This window comes from Desmodus rotundus, chromosome 13, assembly GCF_022682495.2.
Source record: "Desmodus rotundus isolate HL8 chromosome 13, HLdesRot8A.1, whole genome shotgun sequence".
NCBI lineage: Eukaryota > Metazoa > Chordata > Mammalia > Chiroptera > Phyllostomidae > Desmodus > Desmodus rotundus.
The window spans coordinates 52,209,991-52,230,137 of record NC_071399.1 but is presented as its reverse complement, the minus strand read 5'-3'; the positions used below and the strand labels follow the sequence as shown (position 1 = coordinate 52,230,137).

Sequence of the window (20,147 nt, the reverse complement as noted above, 5' to 3'; positions counted from 1 at the left end):
TATCTGAGATGAGCAAACAACAAATGGTTTGATTGAACGTTTTTGAGGTTCAGGGTCTGGGAGACTTTTACTCCCACATAGTTTACTCATCACTAGGGTGCTGCACCATTCCTCAATCTTTGTCCTTCAAGAACACTAGGTGGAGGTGGTGGTGGTAGTTGTAGTAGTCGTAGCAGTGGCAGCAACGGTAGTAAAAATAATAACATTATCATTATTTTTGTTTAGACTGTAAGGCTCATATTCATTAGGAAGTTTTGGTGAGCTCAGAATCTCTCCTCCCCAGTACATCTCATCTGATCTACCCTTCCATGGTATGGTCATCCCCATCACCCTCAACTGGAAGCCGGAAGACGGTCTTACACTCTTACTCACTAACTGTTCACCCCACCCCCATCCTGTGAATTCTACCTTTTCACAAAACCTTTACTACTTCTCTCTATTCTGTGTTACTACTGCTATCTCCTTAATGTAGGTGTCACCACCATTTCTTGCCTGGGTCAGTGCAGTGACCACCCTGTCCATGGTTTCACAGCCTCTAGTTCACTTATTCACAGCTGAATAACTTCTAAAATGCAAATCTGAACATGTTGCTTCCTTTGTTGCTTAAAAAATTCTTTGGTGATTTTCTTTTATTGATTATGTTCCAGTTAAAGGTGAGATCATATGGTATTTTTCCCTCACTGCCTGGCTTATTTCACTTAGCATAATGCTCTCCAGTTCTATCCATGCTGTTGCAAAGGGTATAAGCTCCTAAGCTCCTTCTTTCTCTCTGCTGCATAGAATTCCATTGTGTAAATGTACCATAGTTTTTGGATCCACTCATTTGCTGATGGGCACTTAGGTTGCTTCCAGTACTTGGTTGTTGTAAATTGTGCTGCTATGAACATTGGGGTCCATAGGTTCTTTTGGATTGGTGATTGAGGGAAAAAAACCAAACAAAATATAACCAGAGACATTGAAGTTAAGAGCAATCCAACAATAGCCAGAGGGGATTGGGGAGGGGATAGTGGGGAGAGGGGTTTTCAGGAACTACTGTGGAGGACACATGGACAAAACCAAGGGGGAGGGTGGAGGCAAAAGAGGGAGGTGGGTTTGGCTGGGGTGGGGTGGAGGGGTGGGGAGAAAATGCAGATGACTATAATTGAACAACAATAAAAAATGTTTTAAAAAATTCTTTGGTGAACCCTGGAGTCATCAGGCTAAGGTCTGAGCTACTGAACATGGACCACAAAGTCCTGTGTGTCCATGTTCCAGCCCAAGTCTCCAGACTCACTGCCTGCACCCCATCTCATCACTCTGCCCCTGCTGGTGCTCAGTGGCCACACCAACATGAAGTGCTGGCCCCTCCTGAACCTGGCTGTGCCAGCTGCCTCTGCCTCCCTGCTGTGATCCTGGGGACACAGCATCCTGAGCACCCCATGGGACTCCTGGCCTCTGGCAGCCATCACTAGATATTATGGAATGGATGGGTGAATGCATTATGGGTCTTTGTGTGTGGTCCTTTCTATGCCATTTCAGGCTATTCTTTGTAATTAGTTTTCTAATTGTCTTTCAAAATTCAGCTCAGGCATTACTTCTGGAAGGAGGCCCACACTGATGCCTGGCTGCCCACCTTGGGGCTTAGGAGTCCCTCCTGTGCATGCCCAGGGCTTCTTGTATTCACCCCTTCAATGCATCAGTTGTAAGAGTCTGACGTTGCTGGGGCTCACTCAGATGTGAGCTTTGCAAGGACATGGCAGGCTCAACGAAAGTTTAAAGAATAAGTTTACTGAATAAGGGAGTGATCTTTGCCCATCCCTACTGTTATTGTCATCAAGTGGCTGGTTGTTCAATATTGCCAGATGCTAGCCCAGAAACATTTGCAAAGTGCTAGAGGTCATTCCGAAGCATACTGTTGTTCCTGCTTCTTTGAGAGGGCTGCTTCTTGCTGCTTTGGAGCATCCACATGTTAGGAACCTTGAGGCGGGAGGCCCCTCACTGGCCACTCTGCCCCTTTCCTTCTGGGCCTCATTTGTCCACAGTGGCTGACCTTGTACCTCTGTTTCTCTTTGAGTCTCATCCTAGCACCAGAAACACTTCTGGGAGGATGTGTGAGAATAAGCCTTCTTCAGAGAAGATGCTTTGTGAATGTCGACAGCTGCCCTCGTGTCAGGGGCCATGGTTATGTTTCAAGTGGCAGAAGAAGGCAGAGACACAGTACACAGCAGGCTGACCAGGACGCCACACTGCAGTCACTCTGCCAAGCCCTGACACCACACTTTTTAAACAAGTGTGGTACTTTTTAAACAAGTACTGTTGCACAAGACATTTTAAAATTGGGCTGTTTATGGAGACTAATAATGCTGTCTTAAGACTGCTTTATGAAAACCTAAGGGGACCTTTAATGGTAGAAGAAGCTTTGTCATTTAAACCATGAAGGTTAAACAGTAAAAACTAATGTCCTCTTCCCAGCATAGCCATCACACCGCTGGGAAAGCATCCCTCTGCTTTAGGAAACAAGGGCACTCTCTTCTTCAGCCCCTTGGTGGGGAGATCACATTATCTGTTTGCAAAGACGCCTCTTTTCTAATCGGCCAGCTTCTTCGGAGAGAAATGAGCCCTTGGGGACTGTGCTTGAGGTGGCAGGAAGAGGTCAGTCCACATTGTGGTAAAGTTCTTCCCCAAGAATTTTCAGGGCCACCAAGGGATGGTGGCAGGTGATTCAAGCAGGAGGTAAAGAGATTAGGAGGCTAAGAGCGGGTACTTGAATGTGAGGGAGGTAGTATGCTCATTAAGGCTTTATCTTCTGGAGAATTTTTCAAATGAGTAATTTATATTAAGAAATAAATTATTTAAGGATCAAAATGTAAAGTTAACAATTTAAGTCCGAGATGGCTCTTATCTTCAGGATTAGTGGAGCCTGTGCTCCGTCTACCCTCTCCCTTCCTGCTTCCTGCTGGTGTGCTCTCCACCCGCCAGTGCTCCATCCCTGCAGTGGGGATGGTGAGGACCTGCCCTCCCTGGACCCCAGCGCTCCTGTCTTCTCCAGTCCTGGAAATCCATAGGGCTCTGCTCCAGGGGGCCTGGGCTGAGACACTTCACTACACAGCTCATAGTATATACGTAAGTGACAGATTACATTCTGATCTGAGTTTGACTTGAGGTAGTTTTGAATGGTCACTATTGACTCTTCATATGGGACTGGGGGGTCTCCAGCTTCATCCAGGTGCATATGAAAAGTCCCTCCATGTTCTGTGCATTTGAAGGTTAGTGTGAGCCTTGGAAGAGGAAGAAGGCAAGAGGCTAAGACACTGATTCTAATCCTGTCTCTGCACAGCACCTGGTGGGTATTCTTTCTGTGCCCTGTAAACAAAACTAGCATGGCAATAAAATCTTTACCATAAATGTGAGCCATCTGAGGGAGCAGCTGTACACAAGTCCACATGAACCGGAGGGCAGGATGCTCCCGGGAAAACTGGCTGTGAGTAGTTCCACGTGGCTGGCACCTCTGGCATCTGGGGGTATCCTTAGGGGCAGTGGGGCTTGGGGGGCACAGGGGAGGAATAACAGGAAAACCTAGAACAGTAGCCAGCCTAGTTGTACAAGGCCTGTTAAACAAAACAAAACAAAACAAAACAAAATTAACTTTCTTTTTAAAAGAAATTGCTCATTAGGTCATTGCTGGCAAAAAAAAAAGGGGGGGGGTGGTTTGGTACATGGAGTCTACCAATAGCAGCATGACCAGGTAGGAAAGACAACACATCCGTCTTCTCGGCGTTTGCAAGGATTTCTATACATCACGTGGTGCGAGAGGGGAGAAAGATGTGAGTCCTCTGGGAGAATTTACATTAGCTACAAGCAAGGGAGGGAGAAAGCGAAAGGGGGCAGCTCTGGGATAGGTGGAGTCTACAAGAAGCGTCTACTCCGGTGGATCGGCTCTGGGCTGCATCCAGAAAGTCAACAGGTAACAAGAAGTGGAGGCTCCTGGAGTTGGACGGTGTCCGGCTCAGAAATCCGTGGAAATAGCCACCTGGAAATCAATCTGAAGTTCCAACAGACATTCGAGAATGTAAGCAGTCTTTTGTCTGAGCTGGTCCACAGTTATTAACAAGGCTAAATGTTGTGTCTCTTTTACTCTCTGGCCACTGTGATTTTAATTTAGAACATCTCAGAATTGTCTCTTTGTCAGGCCTTATAAGCCCTGTAAGGAATGAGAACTTGTTTCTGAAGTGTACAGGCAGCCCCTGAGGGGTTTTCAGAAGAGAAGGGATTTGCTCCTGTGTGTACTCTCGGTCTGAGGAGAGCAGGAGACCGGGAAAGGAGGTAGAAGGCTGTTACCTTAATCCTAATGAGAAATGTGAAACTTGAAGAAAAGCAGTGGTTCTCTGGCTGGAGAAGAGGGGATGAATTTCTGAGCTATATACAAGGTGGAAGTCTGCAGGACTTCTTTGCAGGAATAGGAAACTGACTATTCATTTTCAGAAACAACACATGTGTGGCATTCATGTGCTAACTCGGCTGATGAATACACTGTTCTTGTAACTGGGTTGGAGAAGAATTACTTGAAGGCTATCATTAAGATGTTAAAATAAATGCATTACATATGTTAACAAGTGTATGAACCCTGTATTATATCTGGCAAACGGGGTGTTAAATCCTTGTTCAACCAGCCAGATGTCCCTGCAGCTGCTGCTGGAATTGTGGAGGGAGGCAGCCACCTGAGACCCTGGCTAGGAGCTGGTGCCAATGGTTTCCGAAGCATCTGGCTGTACAAATTGCTTCTTCTATGCTCAGATTGACGGGTACCACACGGATCACACAGTTCACATCACAATGCACAGGTGGGATTTTCAGTCTGATAAACCCAGACTGCACCAATTTGACCTTTTCAGGGAATCTTTATAGCTGGGGATGTCATCAGTAAGAGCTTAAATCTGTTTATAGTATTTTTTTTTAAGACAAAGAAGGAAAAAACCCACTGAAGTCAAACAAACTTAAGACCCATTTAATAACATCACTCTTGAATTGAAATGTTATCAAAATCTTGTTCGGGGCAGTTATCCAGCTGAGTCTGCAGAGTCAGGCTTAGTTGCCATTTGCTGGAAATGTTGGAATTACCTGGAGTGAAATTCCCGTAACTGCTCAAAGGATTTAAAAGTACTCACAGGTATTTTTATTCTTATGTAGAATAACCTCTCCTAAGTGGCCCAGACTTACCAAGATTGAGCAAGTTCTGGGGTGTCTCTCTACTCCTGATGTTTGGCCAAAGATCCTCAAACATGCAGAGAGATGAGCATCAGCCTGGCGGGCCCCAACAGACTGAAGACGTGGTTTGTTCTCCTCGTGTTTTCCTTGTCACGCCCCTGGGAATTGCACTTCTTGGATGTTGAGTTCAGGAGAAGTTGAAGAAAGGCAATGTTAGGGACCACAGTTACACAATCACATTGATCTTCTGTGTACTTTCTTTCCTGGAGGTTAAATTGTGAAATTCCAGCATTTTTCTGTGAGTGAAATAAAAGAGATTTAAAAAAAAATCATTATCGTTTGTTTTCTGTCTGTTCAAATGTACTTTTGACAGCAAAGGTGAAAAGTTAATGCAGTCTAAATATAAAACTACCACAATGAGAAGATTTTTTTTAAAATGTTGTGAAATTTCCTCATTTCTATTGTTTTCAAGACTTTGGAGTGGGAGAAGACAGTTCCAAATCTGCAAAGCCTAGCTGTGGCGCCTCAGGCTTGTCGATGTTGGACAACGTCCACTAGGTGGCAGTATGTCAGAGGCTTTCTTTTACCATTGGATTGGCAGCGATTTGTTTGGCTGCCTGCCAGTGGTTCAGTTTTCCTTTTTGTCCTGTTTTGAAGGGTGAAATGAAGCTATCATAATTTAGGCGGAAATTATGTTTATCTAAAAATGCATAAATTCTCTGAAAAGCCTATTTGTTACAGTGTGACCATAAATAAGTTAATTCATTCATGGGAATTTTCTTAGTAACTTGTAGGTAATGATCCTAAGTTGTCCTGGGTAGTTGATAGAACCCAGAGGCAATTATTTCTGTCCCTTGCATGTAGCAGATGCTAAACATGTTGTATTCTGAGAAGACAGATTTCTGGTCTTCCTGGGGAACAGGACGTTGGGTTCTTCTTAGTGGCTCTTAGCCAAGAGAAGATTGCAGGGAGGGCCTTCTGTCCCTCCTCTTCACCCTGGAGACTGTTTCTGGCTTCTGCTGGAAGCTGTTTGCTGGGAGTATGTCAAAGCTATCTACACTTCTGTGCAAAACTGTGGGCATTCTGGTAGTGTAGACAATGTATAATTGAATTGATGTTTATCCAGAGAGTTATCTGATTGGTTTTTAAAAATCAATGTACCTGGATTTAAAATAAGATAAAAACACTTTTAAAAAAGATTTTTTTATCAGACTAATTTGTTCAAAGGAGAGGAATTAGGATATTCTTTGTAGTGTTTTCCCCAAATTAGATAATTAGAATTTTCTGAATTTAAAGTAACCAGAAACAACATCTGAATGATAAGACTGGGGAATAAAGAACTCTGCAAATTTTAAAACACTTAATGTGACAGAAGTATAGAACTAATGTAGAAGAAAATAAATGTTAATTCAAAGCTTAAAAAATAAGTGGAATTGTCAGTTGGAGTGAATTTGGATACTCCTCCAGAAGGGTTTCCTATAATCTTGAAAATGAAAACATTAATTAGGAGGGAATTCAAGAAAGATCCATGCATGCCTAGATGTACATAACAAAGTGTCTGATTTTGAGAAAAATGACAAAACAAAGTGGCTTCTCTCTGTGGAGTGAACTTGGAGATGTATGTGATGCCCCTCTCTCACACTCAGGATCTGCACAGCTTATTTGGGGGGCTTCACCAGCCAAGCTGTGAACATGGCTCAGCCAGGGCTGAGCCCACTGTTTTCAGAAGCCCCTGGGAGTTCTGAGACCATGTTCCCTGATGTGGAGGCTCTTTTCATCGGATCCCCACTCAAGCTGTGCCTCCCTTCTGAGTTATTACTTCGGAGAGGGAACCACGCTCTTCACAGGGGTAAGGAAGGAAAAAAAGATCCTTTTTCCCCTCTGCCCTCCTAATTTCTCCAGCTGGAGCCCTGCAAATTAGACTGACAAAAGACAGGTGGACAAGAGAAAAGTGTGCAAATATATATGTTTTATGTGACATGGGAACTTTCCTAAGGAAATGAAGACCTGAAGAAACAGTTAACCTGAATGCTCCAACTAGGTTTCACGAGGAGCGGAAGGGTGCGGGACGATGTGACAGGACAGAGGAGCATGAGCTGAGGGCAGGGGACCGGGGCGAACTTGGCAAGGCTGTTCATTCTGATTTTTCTCAGCATCCTTTGGTCTTAAAGATAAGGGTGTTTCTTTCCTCTAGGTTTGGAGAGCACATCTCTTACATGAGGGTCTTCCGACCTGCTTGGGGGGAGAAGGAGGCAGTCCGGTAGTCCTTCCTGCACTGGCTCTTTCTCAAATTTGTTCAGCTTTAAAGTATTCAATATGCCAAGGTGCCGTTTTGGGGAGTAGCATGTGCTGAACCACATCACTGGCCACTGACACTTTTCTCTCAGCTTTCAGGGTTATATTTGATGACTGTGTCTTAAAAAGGGTTATGGGCTTTTAGCTCCAGAAGAAGAGTTGAGAGGCATAGGGTCCATTCCCAGCTTTATAAGGCGGTTCTTACTGCCTCCATTTCCCAGTCTGAAAAATCAGGTGAATAATAGTTACCTAGCCTCTGATACTAATAAATATTAAGTATGACCATAGCAGGGAAAACCCTTTGTTGGCTATGAATATGAGATTATTTAATTTCATTATGTGGAATAGATATAAAGTGTGTGGGTATAATGCATCTATGACTAAATAGAGATGTCACCAAACAACTTTCCACAGGAATGCTCAATAGTAACGATGTTTCTCAGTACCTGCTACATATTAGAATCACCTGGGGGAGCTACTTTTAAAAACTACCAAGTCAACATCTAATTGAGTTAGACTAGCTGGGTTTGGAGCCAGGGTACCCCAAAAGTGTAGTCTTAGAAGAAAGTTGTTTGTGGTTATTATCTATGCAGATTAATAATATCAGTCTTAGAGTGCAAAAAATTTATGGGTGGGAGGATACAAGAACAGATATTGAGAATTTACTTTTTTGTAGCCTAAGGTTATAGACATATTATTTATCCCCCTTTTCTCATGGAAACTTCTCTGTATTGTTTCCCGAGAGGAACTGCAATCTGTGGGCACACAGCAACAGATACGACATGAAAGCGGCAGTACCTCACGAGTCTCTAGCTAGAGTTTTAATTCATCCTTGGTTATGCCACAGGTCTTTTTTTTTTAAAGCACACATTGAAAGTGCTTCTGAACGGTGCTGGTTACTGGATTTTCCTGTAACAAAAAGGCTCTGTGGCAGTTCTGACCTAAGAACCGCTGATTTAGTGGGCAGGAGACTTCCATTTCTGGGAGGGAGGGAAAAAACTTTCCCTGCCCGCTCCATCAGTGACTTGAGCCTGTGCTTTATTGACTTAGGTCTCATGCTTCAAGAAATTCTCAGATTAGCCCATCTTGATGTCTTTTGGGGTGTGAGAGGGATTGCTGCTTTCAAATTGAGGCCCCGGGCCTGCAGCACCAGCTCACCTATTAGAAATGCAAATTCTCAGGCTTCACGGCAGACCTACTGGATCAGAAACTGTTTCAACATGCCCTCTGAGAGACTGTGAAGAATGCTGAAGTCTGGAAACCACTGAGCTAGCACAACGTCTCTTTCCTTGTTTATGTTAACAATAAGTGTGTTTCTCTTGGTAGAAAAGCATGAAACAGGAATTTGTAGGCATATGCCATACTTGACTTTGCTTCCTTTTCCTCTCCTCCTTCTTCCCTCTGATGATGTGGCAGAGCCAAGCTAGAGGGAAAATGAGGGGCACAAAATCTCCACATTTCTCTCTCATGAAGGTTCCTATTCCAACTTTTTAAGAGATAGTAAACATATATTGCATATATAAATGTATAAAGATATATTGTATTATAAATATATTAATATATATACTATATATTTATATATATATCCATTATAAATGTATAAGGAAATATATGTGTGTTTACATTTATACATGTGTATATTTTACATAAATACATACAATTTATAGAGATACATTGTGCATATATAAAATCTCTGTTGTAAATGTAGGAGAGACCAAGCCAGGAAATTCCAGAAATCAGGATACTATTGGGAATCCAAAGTTTATGAGTGAGACTTAGGAGAGAGGAGGTCATCATGGGGAAAAAAGTTGGCTGGCGTGGGGAGAAGAACAATGCCTGGTAAGGGCCACTGCCTTACACAACTCGAAGGGGGCAGCATTTGCCTAGACTTTCCTGTCAACGATGCTCCCAGAGCGGTGCAGTGCATTGCCATGGGTCGAAGCAAGGGCAGGAGGTGGCCTTGGATGAGCCTCTAAGGTTTCTTTCTAAAAGTCAGTCACACTGCCAATTCCTTAGGATTTTAGAATAGGTAAATAAAGACAGCTGTGCTGTCTCCTCCAAGGGTCTTCACAAATGCAATAGATTTTCATTTATCTTGGGGCTCCTAAAGATAGAGCAAAGAGTCGGTGTTGTCTCATTTCTACCCTTCTTAACTGTTAACATTTGAAGTTGTGTTATTGGATCTCTGTCTGACTGTCTGTCTATCTACCATCTTTTTCAAAGCAATTACTTCCAGACACTCAAAGAACTTAAGCTATATGGCCTATCTTTTAAACAACATGGAGGAGGGATGGTTAGTTAGCATGTGTGATCATCCCAATGATAGAAATTAGGAGTCTCTCCAGAGCAAATCTAGTATTTAGAAATATGAATTTACAGATACTGCTAAGTGCCTACATGCATTTTCTCACTGAATCTTCACAATCACCATATGATAGAGTTACTATTAACATCCTCAATATAAATAGGTGGCTGAGCAGGGATTTAAACCAAGGCCAAAGCCCAAAGTGTTGTTCACTCCACCTATTTAATGGTAGCTAAGATCTTTTTTTTTTTTAAGAAGGCAAAATGTCTTTATTTTTATGGTATCCTTCTCTGGATTCAGTGCTAGGAAAATACAAGTGATAAAAGCTTGCCATTACTTCCAATTTACTTTATTCCTCATAGCCAATAAAAAAGGTTTCTTTATTTTGCTATTAAAAAAAAAATCTTAATTGTACTTTTTTCCATTACCATTTAGCCCCCTTATACCTCCCTTTCCCCCAACAATCACCACACTGTTGTTCATGTCCACGGGTCCTTTGTCCTTTTTGCTCCATCCTCTACCTTCTAACCCCACCCCCACTACTAGCTGTCATCTTCTCTCCATCTATGGGTTTATCTCTGTTTTGTTTGTTAATTCAGTTTGTTCATTATATTTCACATATGAGCGAAATCATATGGTATTTGTCTTTCTCTGACTGCCTTATTTCACTTAGCATAATGTTCTCCAGGTCTATCCATACTGTTGCAAAAGGTAAAATTTTCTTCTTTTTTACAGCCAAGTAGAATTCCATCCTGTGAATGTCCCATGGTTCTTTCATCCACTCATCTACTGATGGATACATGGGCTGCTTCCACATCTTGGAGATTGTAAATAATGCTGCATGAACATAGGGGTGCTTATGTTCTTCTGAATTAGTATTTCAGGTCCTTCAGATATATTCCCAGAAGTGGGATCACTGGGTCAAAAGGCAGATCCAGTTTTAATTTTTTGAGGTATCTCCACACTACTTTCTACAGTGGTTGTACCAGTCTGCATTCACACCAACAGTGCAAAAGGGTTCCCCTTTCTCTACATCCTCACCAGCACTTGTTGTTTGTTGATTTATTGATGATAGCAGTTCTGACAGGTGTGAGATGGTATCTCATTGTGGTTTTAATTTGCATTTCTCTGATGATTAGTGACATTGAACATCTTTTCATATGTCTATTGACCATCTGTATGTCCTCTTTGGACAAACAGAAGTGTCTATTCAGATCCTTTCCCCATTTTTTAATTGGGTTGTTTGTTTTTTTTGGTGTTGAGTTTTGTAAGTACTTTATAAGTTTTGGATGTTAACCCCTTATCAGATGTATCGGCAAATACATTCTCCCATTCCGTGGGTTTATTTTGTTGATGTTTTCTTTTGACATGCAAAAACTTTTGGTTTGATGTAGTCCCATTTGTTTATCTTTTCTTTTGTTTCCCTAACCTGGGGAGATATATCCAATTAAAAATTGGTATGAGCAATGGTGAAGATTTTGCTGCCTATGTTTTCTTCTATGATTTTTATGGTTTTGGGTCTAATACTTGTCTTTGATCCTTTTTGAATTTATTTTTGCATGTGGTATAAGAAGGTGGTCTAATTTCATTTTTCTACACGTATCTGTCCAATTTTCCCAACGCCATTTACTGAATAAACTATCTTTATCCCACTGTATGTGCTTGCTTCTTCTATCAAGTATTAATTGGCTATACAGCTGTTGGTCTGTTTCTGGGTTCTCTATTCTGTTCCATTGATCTCTGTGTTTATGCCAGTACCAAGCTGTTTTGATTACTATGGCCTTGTAGTATATAGTTTGATACTAAATAGTGTGATTCCTCCAACTTTGTTCATCTTTCTCAGGATTGCTGTTGCTATGCAGGACCTTTTGTGGTTCTATCTAAATTTTTGAAATATTTGTTCTAGTTCTGTGAAATACATCATTGGAATCTTGACAGGAATTGTGTTGAATCTATAGGTTGCTTTGGGTAGTATGGACATTTCAATGATGTTAATTGTTCCTAGCCATGCACACAGCGTGTGCTTCCATTTATTTGTGTCTTCAATTTTTTTTTTCAGGGTCTTACAATTTTCCATGTACAGGTCTCTTATATCCTTGGTTAGGTTTATTCCTAGGTATGTTATTCTTTTGGAAGCAATTGTGAATGGGATTGTTTCTTAATTTTCCTTTCTGTTAGTTTGTTATTGGCATATAAAAGTGCAGCTGATTTCTAGATATTAATTTTGTATCCTGCTGCTTTTCTGAATTCATTTATCAGCTCTAGTAGTTTCTTGGTGGAATCTTTGGGGTTCTCTATGTACAGTTTCATGTCATGTACAAATAAAGACAGTTTTACTTCTTCTTTCCGATTCGGATGCCTTTTATTTCTTCTTGTCTGATTGCTGTGGCTAGTAGTATGTTGAATAAAAGAGGTGAAAGTGGACATCTCTGTCTTGTTCCTGATCTTAAGGGGAACACTTGTAGTTTTTGCTCATTGAGTATGATGCTGGCAGTGGGTTTGTCATATATGGCCTTTATTATGTTTACGTATGTTCCCTCTATTCTCATGTTGCTGAGAGTCTTGATCATAAGTGGGTGCTGGATATGATTCAGGTGAGCATGCATTCACCTGTTGGATCCCCCGTTCGCAGGGTTTAATTAAGATACACAATTACCTACTCTCTTTACATGCTTGTGCTCTTTCCTTTTCTGACTCATGCTTCTAAACCCCTGTTTGCAGCAATATTTTAAGTTAATTATTGGTACTCTAAAAGCTCTTAGACTTCCATGTAGTGCTTTAAACAAACTATGGCTTTTTAAAATCAAAACTAACCACTGGGAGCTAGGTACCTCTCTCTTCCCTGTAGTGTTATAACACACATTTACTAATGAAATAGACTTAAGAAGAGCCTCTGTAAAGATTTAAGAGGGTCCTGTATTCTGTGGTAGTTGTCATTTTCCTAGATAACTTTATCTCCATTTGTGTACCTGCTACAAATGTTTAATTATGTTCAATTATTCTATGTTTTATAATTTACCTTGTCTTTTTTCTCTCTTACTGTCCAAAGTATTTTGATAGACAGTATTTTGTTAGACAGTCTACTTATTAAGCATATCAACATAATTCTTTGAGGTGAACTTCCAGATATCAAATAGTTATGATATGATTATACTTCCAGCATATTTTAAAGGAAAGAGGATTATTTATGGTATGTCCAACAGTCCTGAATTCTTACTGCTTTATCAAAAATATAAATAAATTCTTTCTTTTTATTTCAGGAATTACAGCATATTGTTAGATCTCAACATATCCGAGCAGAAAAACGTAAGTATGGCTCTGTATGAATATCTAAAATCTCATAAAGTCACTACTCTTTGGGCTAACATGGTTTCTCTCATATCCAGCTACAGTGGAAGGTTCATGGTCAGATCTGGCCAGGAGGAGCAAGCCTGATACTCACCCTTATGCTCATCTTACTATTAATGCCACTGACATCCCATCAGGTAAGTTGCATTTGTCCCCAGCTTAAAAAAATTTCAAGTCACTTATCAGCCCCATTTGACTACTCAGACCTATTATTAGCCCGTTACCAAGTTTTTGAGAACACTTAACTTCTAGGTCAGAAAAAAGATCATTTAGTATTCAGTGGGTGATCCACATTGTGGAAACAGTGATTCTCAATCATGCCAGAATGGACATCACCACAATATTCATTTTCAGATCATCAGATTTAAATGATTGCCAGTTGAGATTGCATAACTGGGAAGAACAATCCCTTATTACGCTCATCTATATTTACCCAAGCTGAAGGTGACACATCCCTGTTGATGACCTGGGATGTGCATGAAGTCATCCAGGTAGTCATATACTCAACCATCTCCTGCAGAGTTCCAGGTACGGGCTCAACAGAGTGGTATTTAAGAGGCAGTATCTCTAGAAAATGAAACATACTCCTCTTTCAGTGGACAGAGATCTGATGATCTTTTGGAAATGAGGAAGCCCAGAGCTCTGTGCCCGTCATGTACCTGAATGCCCCAGAGCCATTTCCTCATGTAATCCTCACTGCTTACTTTTGGGATATTGGAGCATCAAAAAGATTACAAAGAACATTATGCTAGAGTGACAATTGAACATTATTGCTATTATTATTGTTACTATTATTATGCCATTTATTCAACACACTATGTGTATCAGGCATTTTACTCTGTATTCATTATCTCTAATCCTTGCTACAACCCTGCAAAGTAGTGATTATCATTCAGATTTTGCAGACAGGGAAACTGAGGTCCACGTAGTTTACCTGCTCAAGGTCACAGTGGTAGCAGGATTAGAAGTTGAATTCCACTCTAGTTGATTCCCAAGTTCATGCATTTTTATATTATAGGTTATTATCTAAGTACCTTGTGGCCAATTGGATTTCTCAGAGGGAAATAAATTTCAAGCTCTTATGTTCCTCTTTTTTTCTGTGAAAAGTAGATTGATGTAGTTCTATTAGGCAGGGGCTCTAAGTCTGACTGCCTGGTTTGTGACCCTACTGTGCTATTTACTGGCTGTGTGACCTTATGCAAATTATTGGAATCATTTGTGCCTGTTTCTTCACTGGGTTAGTGATAGTATCTACTTCATGGTAGCTAGAAAGATTTAATGAGGAAATGCACTAACATTCCTACATGGAAGCTGACATTTAGTAAGTGCCCAGGGAGCACAATTTGTTATTATTATTTGAGTTTAATTAAATAATTATACATATTCTGTTTTGTTCTAAAAATGATTTAAGGCCGATATTTCTTGGAGTTAAAAAAATCCAGGTTTTAGTAAACAATTTTGAAACCTGTATCATCATAACATGAGCTATGAAGCGATTTTTCCTGACTACAGACATAGAAAGTGAGAAACTGACTCTTTAGTTTTCAGAAGATTTTCCTAAACTACTCATTCTGTTGCAGATACTTGCTTCATAAACAAATTTTCTGTGTGTGTGTGTGCACCTTATGGTAGAGCTACAGTAATTTTCTGAGTGTAAAACTATTTTGCATGTTAGCAAAGGCAATCAAATTTATACGGATGTATCAGCTGTGTGTGCTGTGAATGTACTCTGCGTCTATCTCTTCAGTTCATTTTAAAGGGCATATGATAAATATTGCATTAGACTGTGTGCCAAAGACTGTTTGGCAATAACAAGCATGTTTTACTTTCAAAGCTCTCTCTCCAGGCACCTTGCATCAAATCATTGCCAAAAAACAAGGCAAAATTTCTGGTTATTTTCCAATGGTTATTGAGTTTGAGACTGAGTGATATATGGTAGTGTATGCTTCTCTTTGAGAAAATAGAATTTGCTCCTCTGGCTGAACCAACAGCCCCTTGAGTCCAATTTATCTTTATATCCCAGTTTTGGCCAGTACTAGATATTTCAGAGGAAGATGGCCTTAATTTTGCATGTTCATTTTGGGCCTCCGCTTAATACTTAATTACGCAGAAGAAAAATCAGAATCTTCCATCTATTGACTGTTAGCTTGTGCATTGGCAAAGCTTTTTGAATAAAATGCATTGAAAAATGTTTTGTGAGGTCAGAATAAGTGGCTTTCTTTAGGGGGATCCTCAGGCTAAAAATTTGTAGCGGCCTCTTCTCCAACCTAACAGCCATGACCGTAGAGACTGGGGGACTGGGATGAGAGTTCATCAGCATGCCTCATTAATGATGGAAACCCCAATTTGCTTTGAGAGGCCCTTCAGCATGACCGCAGCATCATCTTCCATCTTGTCTCCCACGGTTGTCTGTTCAGGAGTCATCCTTTCTCCTCTGTGCACTGTGTGTTTTCCATCCTTCACTTGAACAGTTTGCCTCACTGACAATACTCTCTTTTCTCAGCCCACCTACGTTTGATCCAAGTCCTCCGTGTCCTCTGGTTCCTTTGTTTTTTCCCTGGGCTGACCTCTCCTGATTGCCATTAATTTCTGGAGCTTTCACTGTCAATTGCTTCAACTGAACTTCACCATGGGCTATGTGACATGCAGGAACGAAAATGTTATACTTTTCATTGTATATGCCCAGTTCTCGGTTTCTCCACTACTGGTGGTCAGTGCCTTGAGGGTATACTGCTTGATAGAATTCTCAATTCTGGGCAAATGGAATGCCCATAGGAAGCACAACATCATTTATTAAATGGTTGATCAACTAAATTGATCAGTGAATGGATGAATGAGTGGATAAAAACAGAGAACTGTTTCTTAGGAAATGACACTCCTTCCACCTGACTTTAGTTAACAGTGGGGGCAGTGTGTAGTCAAGGGTCCCATCTTCTCCCCTCTCCAGTTCATATTCTTTCCTTCCCTACCCAGGTCGTATCTCTGAGTCCTTGGTTTAACATTAGCATACTTATCCCATTGATAGGGTAGACTTCACCTTTGCCATTTTGCGGCTCTCTAACAGTCATCATAGGAGATAAACTGTAAGACTATAATTGATTGCATAAGAATTGAATTTAGGAGTAGGGTGAAAAGGAAGGAAATGTGATAATTTGAGGTGGAAAACATCTTTAATCTTGTTAGCTTTGCCAAGGGATTGTGTAGCTATTTATCAGTCTGGCAAAATTACGTTACTGGTATTTATGAGGATGTGATGCATAGTCTTGTAGTCTCACCTTGACTCACTTGGGACCATGAGATGGCATTTACATTTGGGATGTTTGAATCTGGAATGACCTGTGGTAGGACCTCCAGTGAAAAAGGACATGTGTTGTTGTGGGTCCTGGAGGCAGCAGAGCCTGTAAAGTCTTCTCAGGCTCATGCTGGCACCCTCCCATGGATGAGATGTGGATTTCAGTAAACATACTGTCCTTGGACAGAAGGATTCCAACTGCAGGCCTTCACTTCACAGGCTTAATTGTGGGTTGCCCCACTGTAGCTTGGCCTCTGTGCATTTTTTTTCATTTGCCCAACCACCTCTGGTTGGTTCTTGGAACAGCCTGGTTTTGAGGTCTCCAGACCATATTCCAGGCTGCCTAGTGGTCCTCCAGAAACCATAGAGCATTCTCCTTTTTGTGGCTCTCTAGAGAAAACTGCAGGTGTTCAAGACTCCCCAGGATTTGGACTAGTCTGGGAGGATAGCCAGTATGGTTCATTGATTCTGAAAGAATCTCCCCAAAACCCACTATAACCAGAGGGTTACCAGATCTGATGGATCTGTGGAATCTGCTTTAAACCTAAGACCCATCATGGGCTGATTTGTTTTTTGTGGGTGGTAGGCAGCAACGAAATTCTCTTTAGCTGCTTTGGCTGCAGAGGCTAACCCAACCCCAGTCTTATACTGCTCAGCTCTGTTTTGCCGTGTTGAAATCTTAACAGATGCCAACCTTAGTTTAGTATATGTATTTACAAGAGCTTTTGGAGGATAAATGTATTTTTGGACTTTCCACAGCATAACAACTTTCCCCCCACTAGTTGATACCTTGTTGAATAATAGGTGTTCCTATAAGCAAAAATGATTGATTAATTGGGTATAGAGGTATTGACAACTTTTAACCGAACACAATACACTAAATACCTAAGCTGTTAAAACCATTGGATACGCTGCTGATTTAGAAGATTGTTTAGGAACTTGCAGTGCTCCAGAACGGCAGCGTGAGGATTGTTGTCTCCACATTTCAGGGTAGGAAGGGGCTAAGAAGGAATTCTGGTCCATCAGGAGGGGTTCTGTGACACTTTGGTCATGAAGGATCCTGTGAAGTTGCGACGCTGGGGAGTGCAATGGCAGGAATGTTTTCTTCTTGAACTCCCTTGGGAGCATCTTTGCAGTCCTGTGAGTCTGGGAGGCAATCGGATTTTTGGAGGAGGGGAAAATCAACAATGAGAATAGAGTTTTAGAAATTTGACCCTTTGGTCAAAATTACTGTGACCCAGACTTTCACCTCCTTCTACATACCATTTCCATGAATTGAAAGAGAAGATGGAGTCTGTGAAGTATGAAAGTTCTCTACCTTTCCTTATTTCCTGCATCCTGTCTCAGCTGTGTTTGGCTTGTTCTCTTCCTTCAACTATGAATGACTTTCTGCTTCTGTTGGCTGCATTATATTTCTCCTTTGAGTTCTCAGGCTCAGTAGCAACTCAACAAAGTTGTTCTTGATTGCTTTAGGGGACCATCTCTTCTTCCTTTGACTTCCCGTAGCAATTAGCTGCACCTTTCCTATCAGGGTTCATGACTGACTTCCTACCTGAACACATACCATATTTATCCCCGGTGTACTGTAGGCTCCTCAAGGGCAGGAAGAATGAGTGCCTACCAGAGAGCATGAAGTACATCTTAATGTATCTCTCCCCTTTTAGAAAATAAATTGTGAAAAGTTATTTTCCTGTTTGAACAATGACTGTTATGCTATGTTTTTTTCCAACCTCATAGGATTGTGAGGATGTCCTTGTCATTGAAGGGGTGGATTTTAAGTGCTGTACCTCTCCTCTCCTCAGGTTCCCACAAAGTGAGGTTGTCCTCCTGGTACCATGATCGAGGCTGGGCCAAGATCTCCAACATGACTTTCAGCAATGGAAAACTAATAGTCAACCAAGATGGCTTTTATTACCTGTATGCCAACATTTGCTTTCGACATCACGAAACTTCGGGAGACCTTGATACGGAGTATCTTCAGCTGATGGTGTATGTCACTAAAACCAGCATAAAAATCCCAAGTTCTCATACCCTGATGAAAGGAGGAAGCACCAAATACTGGTCAGGGAATTCTGAATTCCATTTTTACTCCATAAACGTTGGAGGGTTTTTTAAGTTACGGTCTGGTGAGGAAATAAGCATTGAGGTATCCAACCCTTCACTACTGGATCCAGATCAAGATGCAACGTACTTTGGGGCTTTTAAAGTACGAGATTTAGATTGACCCTCATATTGTGGAGCATTATCATGTATTTCTTAGGATGCATGGGAACTATGCTTTTAAACAACCCAAGAAAGATGTATATAGGTGTGTAAAACTACTAAGAGGTATGGCCCACATGGTATAAGAGGACTCTGTCTAAACTTTTGATGCTGTAGAGAACATGTGTATTTATAGCCAAAGGAAGATGTTGGACTTAAGGTGTGTTACAGTCTGAAGGGCTTTCTTACACAGTGGTTTTTAATTTTCTAATGAATTCCTAGAGTTCGACCAGATTGGAGCAATTATGGAAAACTGCATTTAGGCCATGAGAGGGGTTAATTCTGTGGATCTAGCCCTTAGTTATGGCTACTATGCAGCTGAAGTAGAGAGTGTGTTTGTTATCTAATTGCAAATCTGAAGGGTTATGTTCTTTTGAATTGTTACATCATGCTGGAACCTGCCAGTAAATACTTTTTTCTAGTGAGGAGAGAGAATATATGTATTTTTATATAATATCTAAAGTTATATTTCAGATGTAATGATTTCTGTGCAAAGTATTGTAAATTATATTTGTGCTATAGTATTTGATTCAAAATATTTAAAAATGTCTTACTGTTGACATATTTAATGTTTTAAATGTACAGACATATTTAACTGGTGCACTTTGTAAATCCCCTAGGGGAAACTTGCAGCTAAGGGAAATAATGCTGTTTGTTAATATCAACTGTATTATATTTCTTTACTCTTTTTAACTTAAGATCTTTCAGACTTGTCAAATCTGTGCAAAAAATATTAAAATGGATGTCTCGAATAATAAACTGGATGTTAGCCACCAGATGCCTTTCAAATTTAGAAGCTAATTGACTTTAGAAAGCTGACATTGCCAAAAAAGATACATAATGGGTGACTGGAATCTGTTAACAGTATTTATATAATTATTGAACAGGTGTTTTTTCTACAAGTGCTGAAAATTATAAATTTTACTTTCATTTTAAACGGAAAAGTTATCAGTGACTTAGCAAAAGAATCCCATTTTTTAATTTAGTGGAAGTTATTTTATACTGTACAATAAAAACGTCTTTGAATGTTAAAACATTTTTTGGTACAAAAATAAATTTATAAGAAAATCTGCCTTATGATTTTGTGCTTCTCTGTAATACCTGTCTTACTCTGTGATCTTGTCCTCTCCAATATTGTAACGTGGCTTCTATCTTTCCAAAGGTAACAGAGAAATGCAGATTTAATTAAAACTAGGAACAGATTCAATTAAATTAATTAACTTTGGAATTTGAAAAATACTTTGTGAGGGATTTGTATGCAAGAATGTAGCCAGATAGAAAATAGAGACTTCTTTACTCAAAAAAGAAAATTTTATGTAATACTTATAGGGAAAAAATGGTGTTTTGCACAAGTTCGTAATGCCTTACAGAACAATGGTTTGACCTGGAGGAATCCTGGAACATTTAATACTTTACCAGAGTGAAGAAGGATTAACAGTAGACTGGATGATCATCCACATG

General features: G+C 40.5%; 1 protein-coding gene across 1 annotated transcript in view; it reads left to right on the top strand.

The window, feature by feature from the left end:
• Window positions 1–19,715, top strand: part of TNFSF11 (TNF superfamily member 11) — a 36,516-nt gene extending 16,801 nt beyond the window's left edge. Inside the window, exons 3-5 of the mRNA XM_024567374.3 lie at window positions 13,045–13,090; window positions 13,171–13,269; window positions 18,227–19,715. Coding sequence (XP_024423142.2) covers window positions 13,045–13,090; window positions 13,171–13,269; window positions 18,227–18,648 — 567 coding nt within the window. The 3' untranslated portion in view covers window positions 18,649–19,715. The remainder of the gene's footprint in view (window positions 1–13,044; window positions 13,091–13,170; window positions 13,270–18,226) is intronic.
• The last annotated feature ends 432 nt before the right edge of the window (window positions 19,716–20,147 follow it).